Source organism: Leucopleurus acutus (genome assembly GCF_964270905.1).
Source record: "Leucopleurus acutus genome assembly, chromosome: 19".
NCBI classification, from domain to species: domain Eukaryota; kingdom Metazoa; phylum Chordata; class Mammalia; order Artiodactyla; family Delphinidae; genus Leucopleurus; species Leucopleurus acutus.
This window is the reverse complement of record NC_139161.1, coordinates 21192622-21204893: the sequence shown is the minus strand read 5'-3', so window position 1 is coordinate 21204893 and position 12272 is coordinate 21192622. Positions and strand designations below refer to the sequence as shown.

General features: G+C 38.0%; 1 protein-coding gene across 1 annotated transcript in view; it reads right to left on the bottom strand.

Moving 5' to 3' along the window:
* The window catches only part of FBXL20 (F-box and leucine rich repeat protein 20), a 109721-nt gene that overhangs the window by 29003 nt on the left and 68446 nt on the right, over window positions 1-12272 (bottom strand). The window contains exons 3-4 of the mRNA XM_082860971.1: window positions 3276-3330; window positions 579-653 (exon numbers count right to left, since the gene is read on the bottom strand). Of these exons, the coding sequence (XP_082717097.1) occupies window positions 579-653; window positions 3276-3330 (130 nt within the window). The remainder of the gene's footprint in view (window positions 1-578; window positions 654-3275; window positions 3331-12272) is intronic.

The window sequence follows — 12272 nt, the reverse complement described above, 5'->3', positions numbered from 1 at the left end:
ATGAGAAAACCAAGGACTACAGAGCTCAAATTCAGGTTAAAATAATTTAAGCTTAAGCCATTCTTCTCCATTTTAGAGAAAATAGGCAATACTAAGAGATAAAATATGGGGGAGAAGTGAGAAGGGAAAAAATCTCTCCCCAATAAAAGTAATCCAATTCATTCTCTACAAAAACTATCTATAGGTTCCCCCAGAACCCAGAATGCTCATCAAGAAGAATTTATGCAGATATCATGCTCCAATAAATTAACTCCACTTATTTTTAAATAAACAAATATGAAAAGACTTCCTTAAAAAGAGCAAACAAAGGTTCACATTTCCACCACAAAAATAAAAACAAAAATGAGTCCTATTAAAACTAAATAACTCAGTATTATTTCAGTAAAATAATTCTGCTCATTCTCAAAAACTGAACCAGTTCTTGGGAAAATTGCAAGCTCCCATGAAGTTCAGATGCGCTGAAATGAACAGTCTCTCTCTCCAGGGAAAGGAGATTTATGTGGTTGGGGCTAATCTGTCCTATATGCTGCAATTACATTCTAACGAGAGAGATGGGGCCACACACCACGCAGTCATACCTCGATATCCCTCTGGAAATCAAACAGGTCAATTCGCTGCCAGTTACTGCCATCCAGAGCCAGAACATTCCAGGCCTATTTTGAAGAAGAAGAGACAGAATGAACAGAAGCTGAAATGAAGGGGAAAAGCTAGCAAAATTCAAGTTCACAATTCAACCTACTAATGATTGAAATTGACCAAAAAATTTCTTAGCACCTCCACCATTAACGCTCCAAAAGTCAGTCTTATTTCTGATTCATACTTTATTCTCCAAGTAGATTATCTCATAAATGAGTGGGTACAGAAATTAGTAGCTACGAAAGATCTTACATTAGCGGGCTGGGGAAAGAACAGGTTGTGATAAGTATCACAGCCGGAAACTGTTTTCTAACTTGAGTTTCCAATCTCAAAATGAGATAATCCAGCTAATGAAAAGCAAGTCTGTTACTCTATCCCTCAACTAGGAACGAGGTGAGTGTGAAACCAAAGGAAGAAGATGGCACTCTGAATGTAGTGTGCTCAATACATATGCCATGTTCAATAAAAATATGCTATTCATAGCATCACTTGTTTGGACCCAAAGCTGTGATATGGTGACCTGGGATTTACAAAAGACACTATCATTTCTCAGTATACATGACAGAGACTTAATGCTTTCCTCATTACCAATTTGCTCACTCAGGCATGTTTTTCAATTGGTCATCTTTTCCTTCAACTTGATTCAGTGGTAATTTTAAACACTGAAAGTTTTAAGACTTCTCATACATTTCTTTAATTACCTAAAGGGAGGCAAGAAAGCTTCCAAGATTTTCAACCTTTCAGGATAAGGTGAAAAATGACTCCACTAAGAGAACCTTTTGCGGATCGTTCTGTATTTTAATCAGAAAGCCTTTAAACGTTTTCCCTACTAAATTTAAAGTGTAAACAAAAGTCTTAACACTGTTAAGTTATAAACTTAGAATATTATCTCTTACTACAACAATTCAAAACACAGATTCGATACTGAAATTCTAAAACGGAAATTAAAGATACACTTATAAGCCCCAGGTAACTATCACACAATCAGTAAGAAAGATGTCAGGGGTATGAGCGTAAACAAAGTTATTATTATAGAAATCTTTAAGGTTTTCTCAGGATTTCGATGTTACTTTTCTTTTTGTGGCTTCATATTTTTCCAACAGTTTCTTAAATGGCTCCATGGGAGACAAGAGATAAAACCTTTAAAGATCATATGTTTACTAGATTCTTAGGCTAACTCTATCTCTGATTTGATACTTCTCATTTCCTTATACTATTTTCTTCAGCAAGCAGAACACATGCTAAAGTGAGACTAAAATTAGGAATGACAGGTTCCTCTCTAGAGTTTTTGTTGTTGTTTTTTTTTTTTTAAAGCAAATTAACTAAATATTTCAAGTACAGAGAATAACAGGCTAACTACCGATGTTCCAATTGTACAGATGTAATGAAAATTGGCATTCTGCTTCCTTTTAAGTTAAAACACATTAAGAAGGAAGAGGAACCTGAACATGAAAACAACAATTAAAACTCACTCAAATCAACATTCTTGAGATGAGACTCTGCAACCAAACAGGTTAAGACACTGGTCTGGGAATTTTGTTTCTCAATGATGACCTCAGCTTCATATGGAGACAAAAAAGAAACCCCACTCATTTGTACCAGCCATGACTAGGGCAACCACTCAGGTACCAGGAACAGAACTGTCATGAATAGAAATCATCAAAATATGCCTGATTGTTTCTTAAATAGCTGAGATACAGATTTAGTATGGCTTTTAGGATGTAGAAATTACATTAAAGTTAGCAAGATGAGGTGGATTTTCTATGGCAAGTTTTGTGGGTTTTTTTTTTGAAGGAAATTGGTGATGGAAATTTGAAGGAAAACCTGGGTCCACTTAACAGAGGTAAACACAATACTCTGATGCTGAGTATTGTGATATAACCATATTACATACTCAGCACCTAGGACTATACCTGGTACATAGTAGGTTCTCAATAAGTATTTGTTAAACATCAAAAAGCCATTGTCCAGTTTATAAAAAGATGATAACTGTACGTACTCATTCATTTTATTAATTATTATATATCTGTATTACAAAAGAGACTATGAATGATTCATAAAGCAATTTTCCCACAACAGAGATTCTATTCTTAATATTAGGGGCAGCAATAAGATTATGTCTCACTATTTTGTCATAGTAATGTCAATTGACAAAAATGGATAAGTAAGAGTAATGCAGAAACTGACTTTGTGAATGGAATTTGGTTTGCTCTACAATTTCTTAAAAATTAAATTCTAGCTATAACCTTTTCAGAAAAAAAATATAGGGAGATATCAAGAGCCTTCCATGTATGTACATAAAATGAATAAGGGAAACATAATGAAATACTATATTATTACAGTTCTGAGTAAAGCCTATTCTTTTAATTTGCATGTTTAGTGCTTTTTCCTTGAAAATGTTTCTTCTGTTTGTATTACACAAATAGTCAAGAATTTCAAAAAATTAAAGTTAGAGATAGTACATATAGTAGAATTCCACTGTAGAATTAACATGGGTTTGGGTATCCCATGGGTGAAACCACAACCTTGGAAACATAACATACAACTACCATCTGAAGTAAATAGTCGGTCTACTACAGAAGCTGATTATCATTAATGTCAGGAAGGGATGCTCTTGTAATCATGTCAGCCATTCTTACCCTGGAGACCTGAGCACAGCGACACAAGGTTACAACATCCAGAAAAGAAAATATCCTAAAAACAGACGGAGGAAAACGTTATTATATGATGAATTACTTTCTCTTGATTTTTGCTTATAAATAATTGGCGATGTTAACACATGCACAAAAGGGCAGATGTTCTTTAAACAATAACACAAAAAGCTGGGGCAATTTACAATACTGCCCATAAAAATGTAGGGGGAAAAGGTAATCTTTTACTTGATAATGTACGTGTAAGTACCATAACGAGTTCATTTATTCACATCAAGGGATGATAAAATATTTCTGATACTTTTTAAAGTAAAAAACCAATTTCCACATTCTGGTTATCAAAAGAAACAGGCTAGGGGATGGTTATGTTTATAAAGAATTTTACAGCTATGAAGGAAAAAAGATAAAATATTGGTAAAACCTAAAACTGAGCAACTATAAAATGTTAAATCTCTATATATTTAATTCCAATTTGGGAAATTATAAAACTCAGTTAACACATCAATGTCAGGACACACCACCTAAAATTCTTCTCAGTCTTAGAGAGGCTAAATATTTATTTTGTAGCGTTATTATTTGAAATAATTAATTTGCCTAAAGGACGATAACTCTCTATACCATAAGCCACCTGTAAAAACAGGTCAGAGCATCCTGGGAATAAAGTGAATGGGTTACTTGTGCCTACAGTTCTCCTTACTCATGAACGCCCTTAAAGATCATTTTGATCTGTATAACAAGTAAAGCTCTTGTGCAGGTGGCAAAAGGTACAACATAGCGTGTACTTTAAAGACGATATTCCTTGAGATAGCTGGAGTGTTACAAAATGGAGGTCAGGAAGCATTAATCTGGAGACGAATGAAAGCTACGCTTTCTTTTCCGTTATTACTCTGAGTTAGCTTAATAGAGCAAAATTTTGTTATTTAGTGATTAGAGGCTGTCAATCACATTTTAGAACTTGGAATAAACTGAGTTAATAATTACATCAGACAAAGTTATATGCATTTTGTAAATAAAGTTTTTTACTCTTTAAAATTTGGGTAATATACATAACATTAAACTTACCATTTAACCACTTTTAAGGGTATAGTTCAGGAGCATTTAAGTACATTCACACTGTTGTGCCACCACCACCACCATCCATCTCTAGAACTTTCTCATCTTCCCAAACTGAAACTCTGGACACAGTAAACAATGACTCCCCGTTTCCCTCTCCCCCAGCCGCTGGCAACCACCACTCTACTTTCATTCTTTACGAATTTGGCTACTCTAGGTACTTCATATGAGTGGAATCATGGTATTTGCCCTTTTGTGACGGGCTTATTTCATTTAGCACCAATGTCTTCAAGGTCCGTCCATGTTGTAGCATGCAGAATTTCCTTCCTTTTTAAAGCTGTATACCACATTTTCTACATCTGTCCATAGACGGAAACGTTGAAACTTTCTTGTTCCCCTGAGGCAGACTTGCTACCACCCTGATGGCTCTCTTTAATAAAATAAATTTCAAATGGCGGAGGAGGAACCAAGTTGGTGGAGTAGAAGGACGTGCTCTCACTCCCTCTTGCAAGAACACCAGAATCACAACTAGCTGCTGGACAATCATCAACAGGAAGACACTGGAACTCACCAAAAAAGATACCCCACATCCAAAGACAAAGGAGAAGCTACAATGAGACGGTAGGAGGGGCGCAATCACAGTAAAATCAAATCCCACAACTGCTGGGTGGGTGACTCACAGACTGGAGAACACTTAGACCACAGAAGTCCACCCACTGGAGTGAAGGTTCTGAGCCCCACGTCAGGCTTCCCAACCTGGGGGTCCGGCAACGGGAGGAGGAATTCCTAGAGAATCAGACTTTGAAGGCTAGTGGGAATTGATTGCAGGACTTCGACAGGACTGGGAGAAACAGAGACTCCACTCTTGGAGGGCACACACAAAGTAGTGTGTGCATCGGGACCCAGGGGAAGGAGCAGTGACCCCAGGGGAGACTGAACCTGACCTACCTGCTAGTGTTGGAGGGTCTCCTGCAGAGGCAAGGGGGTGGCTGTGGCTCACCGCGGGGACAAGGACACTGGCAGCAGAAGTTCTGGTAAGTACTCCTTGGCGTGAGCCCTCCCGGAGTCCGCCATTAGCCCCACCAAACAGCCCAGGTAGGCTCCAGTGTTGGGTTGCCTCAGGCCAAACAAGCAACAGGGAGGGAACCCAGCCCCACCCATCAACAGTCAAGTGGATTAAAGCTTTACTGAGCTCTGCCCACCAGAGCAACAGTCAGCTCTACCCACCACCAGTCCCTCCCATCAGGGAACCTGCACAAGCCTCTTAGATAGCCTCATCCACCAGAGGGCAGACAGCAGAAGCAAGAAGACTACAATCCTGCAGCCTGTGGAACAAAAACCACATTCACAGAAAGAAAGACAAGATGAAAAGGCAGGGAGCTATGTACCAGATGAAGGAACAAGATAAAACCCCAGAAAAACAACTAAATGAAGTGGAGATAGGCAAACCTTCCAGAAAAAGAATTCAGAAAAATGACAGTGAAGATGATCCAGGACCTCGGAAAAAGAATGGAGGCAAAGATCAAGAAGATGCAAGAAATGTTTAACAAAGACCTAGAAGAAGTAAAGAACAAACAAACAGAGATGAACAATACAATAACTGATATGAAAACTACACTAGAAGGAATCAATAGCAGAATAACTGAGGCAGAAGAACAGATAAGTGACCTGGAAGACAGAATGGTGGAATTCACTGCTGCGGAACAGAATAAAGAAAAAAGCATTAAAAGAAATGAAGACAGCCTAAGAGACCTCTGGGACAACATTAAACGTCAACAACATTTACATTATAGGGGTCCCAGAAGGAGAAGAGAGAGAGAAAGGACCCGAGAAAATATTTGAAGAGATTATAGTCAAAAACTTCCCTAACATGGGAAAGGAAATAGCCACCCAAGTCCAGGAAGCGCAGCGAGTCCCATATAGGATAAACCCAAGGAGAAACACGCCAAGACACGTAGTAATCAAACTGGCAAAAATTAAAGACAAAGAAAAATTACTGAAAGCAGCGAGGGAAAAATGACAAATAACATACAAGGGAACTCCCATAAGGTTAACAGCTGATTTCTCAGCAGAAACTCTACAAGCCAGAAGGGAGTGGCAAGATATACTTAAACTGATGAAAGGGAAGAACGTACAACCAAGATTACTCTACCCAGCAAGGATCTCATTCAGGTTCGATGGAGAAATCAAAAGCTTTACAGACAAGCAAAAGCTAAGAGAATTCAGCACCACCAAACCAGCTCTACAACAAATTTGCTAAAGGAACTTCTCTAAGCGGGAAACACAAGAGAAGAAAAGGACCTACAAAAACAAACCCAAAACAATTAAGAAAATGGTCATAGGAACATACATATCGATAATTACCTTAAACGTGAATGGATTAAATGCTCCAACCAAAAGACACAGGCTTGCTGAATGGATACAAAAACAAGACCCGGGCTTCCCTGGTGGCACAGTGGTTGAGGGTCCGCCTGCCGATGCGGGGGACACGGGTTCGTGCCCCGGTCCGGGAGGATCCCGCATGCCGCGGAGCGGCTGGGCCCGTGAGCCATGGCCGCTGAGCCTGCGCGTCCGGAGCCCGTGCTCCGCAACGGGAGAGGCCACAGCAGCGAGAGGCCCGCGTACCGCAAAAAAAAAAAACAAAAACAAAAAAACAAGACCCATATATATGCTGTCTACAAGAGACCCACTTCAGACCTAGGGACACATACAGAAAAAGTGAGGGGATGGAAAAAGATATTCCATGCAAATGGAAATCAAAAGAAAGCTGGAGTAGCTATATTCATATCAAATAAAATAGACTTTAAAATAAAGAATGTTACAAGAGACAAGGAAGGACACTACCTAATGATCAAGGGATCAATCCAAGAAGAAGATATAACAATTATAAAAATATATGCACCCAACATAGGAGCACCTCAATACATAAGGCAACTGCTAACAGCTATAAAAGAGGAAATCGAAAGTAACACAATAATAGTGGGGGACTTTAACACCTCACTTACACCAATGGACAGATCATCCAAAATGAAAATAAATAAGGAAACACAAGCTTTAAATGACACAATAGATCAGATAGATTTAACTGATATTTATAGGACATTCCATCCAAAAACAGCAGATTACACTTTCTTCTCAAGTGCGCACGGAACATTCTCCAGGATAGATCACATCTTGGGTCACAAATCAAGCCTCAGTAAATTTAAGAAAACTGAAATCATATCAAGCATCTTTTCTGACCACAATGCTATGAGATTAGAAATGAATTACAGGGAAAAAAATGTAAACAACACAAACACATGGAGGCTAAACAATACATTACTAAATAACCAAGAAATCACTGAAGAAATCAAAGAGGAAATCAAAAAATACCTAGAGACAAATGACAACGAAAACACGACGATCCAAAACCTATGAGATGCAGCAAAAGCAGTTCTAAGAGGGAAGTTTATAGCTATACAAGCCTACCTCAAGAAACAAGAAAAATCTCAAATACACAATCTAACCTTACACCTAAAGGAACTAGAGAAAGAAGAACAAACAGGACCCAAAGTTAGCAGAAGGAAAGAAATCAAAGATCAGAGCAGAAATAAATGAAATACAAACAAAGGAAACAATAGCAAAGATCAATAAAACTAAAAGCTGGTTCTTTGAGAAGATAAACAAAATTGATAAACCATTAGCCAGACTCATCAAGAGGGAGAGGACTCAAATCAATAAAATTAGAAATGAAAAAGGAGAAGTTATAACAGACACTGAAGAAATACAAAGCATCCTAAGAGACTACTACAAGCAACTCTATGCCAATAAAATGGACAACCTGGAAGAAATGGACAAATTCTTAGAAAGGTATATATAACCTTCCAAGACTGAACCAGGAAGAAACAGAAAATATGAACAGACCAATCACAAGTAATGAAATTGAAACTGTGATTAAAAATCTTCTAACAAGCAGAAAGTCCAGGACGAGATGGCTTCACAGGTGAATTCTATCAAACATTTAGAGAAGAGCTAACACCCATCCTTCTCAAACTCTTCCAAAAAATTGCAGAGGAAGGGGCTTCCCTGGTGGCACAGTGGTTGAGAGTCCGCCTGCTGATGCAGGGGACACGGGTTCGTGCCCCGGTCCGGGAAGATCCCACATGTCGCAAAGCAGCTGGGCCCGTGAGCCATGGCCGCTGAGCGTACGCGTCCGGAGCCTGTGCTCCGCAACGGGAGAGGCCACAACAGTGAGAGGCCCGTGTACCGCAAAAAAAAAAAAAAAAAAAAAGTTGCAGAGGAAGGAACACTCCCAAACTCATTCTCTGAGGCCATCATCACCCTGATACCAAAACGAGACAAAGGTACTACAAAAAAAGAAAATTACAGACCAATATCACTGATGAACATAGATACAAAAATCCTCAAAATACTAGCAAACAGAATCCAGCAACACATTAAAAGGATCATACACCATGACCAAGTGGGATTTATCCCAGGAATGCAAGGATTCTTCAATATATGCAAATCAATCAATGTGATACACCATATTAACAAACTGAAGAATAAAAACCATATGATCATCTCAATAGATGCAGAAAAAGCTTTTGACAAAATTCAACACCCATTTATGATAAAAACTCTCCAGAAAGTGGCCATAGAGGGAACCTACCTCAACATAATAAAGGCCATATATGACAAACCCACAGCAAACATCATTCTCAATGGTGAAAAACTGAAAGCATTTCCTCTAAGATCAGGAACAAGACAAGGATGTCCACTCTCACCACTATTATTCAACATAGTTTTGGAAGTCCTAGCCACGGAAACCAGAGAAAAAAAGAAATAAAAGGAATACAAATTGGAAAAGAAGAAGTAAAACTGTCACTGTTTGCAGATGACATGATACTATACATAGAGAATCCTAAAGATGCCACCAGAAAACTAATAGAGGTAATCAATGAATTTGGTAAAGTTGCAGGATACAAAATTAATGCACAGAAATCTCTTGCATTCCTATACACTAATCATGAAAAATCTGAAAGAGAAATTAAACACTCCCATTTACCACTGCAACAAAAAGAATAAAATACCTAGAAATAAACCTACCTAGGGAGACAAAAGACCTGTATGCAGAAAACTATAAGACACTGATGAAAGAAATTGAAGATGATACCAACAGATGGAGAGATATACCATGTTCTTGTATTGAAAGAATCAATATTGTGAAAATGACTATACTACCCAAAGCAATCTACAGATTCAATGCAATCCCTGTCAAATTACCAATGGCATTTTTTACAGACCTAGAACAAAAAATCTTAAAATTTGTATGGAGATACAAAAGACCCCGAATAGCCAAAGCAGTCTTGAGGGAAAAAAAACGGAGCAGGAGGAATCAGACTCCCCGACTTCAGACTATACTACAAAGCTACAGTAATCAAGACAATATGGTACTGGCACAAAAAGAGAAACATAGATCAATGGAACAAGATAGAAAGCCCAGAGATAAACCCATGCACCTATGGTCAACAAATCTATGACAAAGGAGGCAAGAATATACAATGGAGAAAAGACAGTCTCTTCAATAAGTGGTGATGGGAAAACTGGACAGCCACATGTAAAAGAATTAAATTAGAACACTCCCTAACACCATACACAAAAATAAACTCAAAATGGATTCGAGACCTAAATTTAAGACCAGATACTATAAAACTCTTAGAGGAAAACATAGGAAGAACACTCTGACATAAATCACAGGAAGATCTTTTTTGATCCACCTCCTAGAGTAATGGAAATAAAAACAAAAATAAACAAATGAAACCTAATGAAACTTCAAAGCTTTTGCACAGCAAAGGAAACCACAAACAAGACAAAAAGACAACCCTCAGAATGGGAGAAAATATTTGCAAACGAATCAACGGACAAAGGATTAATATCCAAAATATATAAACAGCTCATCCAGCTCAATATTAAAGAAACAAACAACCCAATCCAACAATGGATTTAGGCAGAAGACCTAAACAGACATTCCTCCAAAGAAGATATACAGATGGCCAAGAAGAACATGAAAAGCTGCTCAACATCACTAATTATTAGAGAATTGCAAATCAAAACTACAATGAGGTATCAATTCACACCAGTTAGAATTGGCATCATCGGAAAATCTACAAACAACAAATGCTGGAGAGGGTGTGGAGAAAAGGGAAGCCTCTTGCACTGTTGGTGGGAATGTAAATTGATACAGCCACTATGGAGAACAGTATGGAGGTTCCTTAAAAAACTAAAAATAGAATTAACATATGATCCAGCAATCCCACTACTGGGCATATACCCAGAGAAAACCATAATTCAAAAAGACACATGCACCCCAATGTTCACTGCAGCACTATTTACAATAGCCAGGTCATGGAAGCAACCTAAATGCCCATCGACAGACGAATGGATAAAGAAGTCGTGGTACATGTATACAATGGAATATTACTCAGCCATAAAAAGGAACGAAATTGAGTCATTTGTTGAGACGTGGATGGATCTAGAGACTGTCATACAGAGTGAAGTAAGTCAGAAAGAGAAAAACAAATATTATATATTAACGCATGTATGTGGAACCTAGAAAAATGGTACAGATGAACCAGTTTGCAGGGCAGAAGTTGAGACACAGATGTAGAGAACAAACGTATGGACACCAAGAGGGGAAAACCACGGGGGTGGGGGGGTATGGTGGTGTGCTGAACTGGGCGATTGGGATTGACATGTATACACAGATGTGTATAAAACTGATGACTAATAAGAACCTGTTGTATAAAAAAATAAAATAAAATTCAAAAAATCAATAAATAAATAAAATAAATTTCCCACCTTTTAAAATACTGATTACAAATCATTCCCAAATAAATATATATACCCCCAGGTACCTCAATTCCTAAAACAGTAAGTTTATCTAATGCAACAAACCTTCTTACACTGCTTAAATGCTGCTGCTTTTTCCTGTCATCCACTATATAGTGCCTTTATGTGGAGCTTCATAGTCTAAAGATCCTGTTTCTGCCAAATTACCACTAATCCCTGAGCAATTTGTATAAATATAATATTACACATGGCGGGGGCACAGGAGAGAAATTTTAGATAATGATCCTAGTTAGACTTTAGTAAACTTTCAACAGATAGATTCTTTACAAAATAAAGATGGACATGAAATCTCAGGTTATAGGTCAAATGCAGACCTAGGAGACTCTCTGAAGCACATGCCCCAACAATCATAATTTCATTCTTAGAATGTACTGCCTGGGGTACTTAATGTCAAAATTCCCATAAGTTGGCTTTTCACCTGGGTTTGACATTATGATACATTAAAAAGAGAGAGAGAAGACAAATACAGTCGCTGTGCTCCTCTATCAAGCAATAAGAGCTTGGACTCTCCACTCCTGATTTGGCTCCCTGGTATGTGATAAGCCTCTGTGCTTAAATCCCTTCTACCACTCCACAAGCAGTCTGTCTAAATGTCTGCTATTATTTAGTAGCTTCTGACTTCTATTTATTCTACGTACTTGACAATAGAGACAATTACCTTTAGAAACCCAAATATAAGGATTGATGGGATAAGCTGCCAGAGTTTTAGTTACAGTGATTGGGGGGGGTGGGGGGGGGATGGAGGATGGAGAGGAGGAGGTTCACAGCGACCATTTATTGTTCTAAATATGGTAACATTAACTTAAATAAAAAACATCACTATAAGTATGTATTTGTAGGATAAATCAAGGGGAAATGACAGTGACATTTCTATATGATAGGCCAGAACAATAAAACATTATACTTAGAACGTTCCTGCTTTTCATCATCTTCAGGCTTGGTACCTTACACTTTAACCCTTTACATAATTCCTTCTTGAGGACACCTATTATCCATAACCAGAATGGTTATGATCAAAGAGATAAGAAAACTGACGCAGAA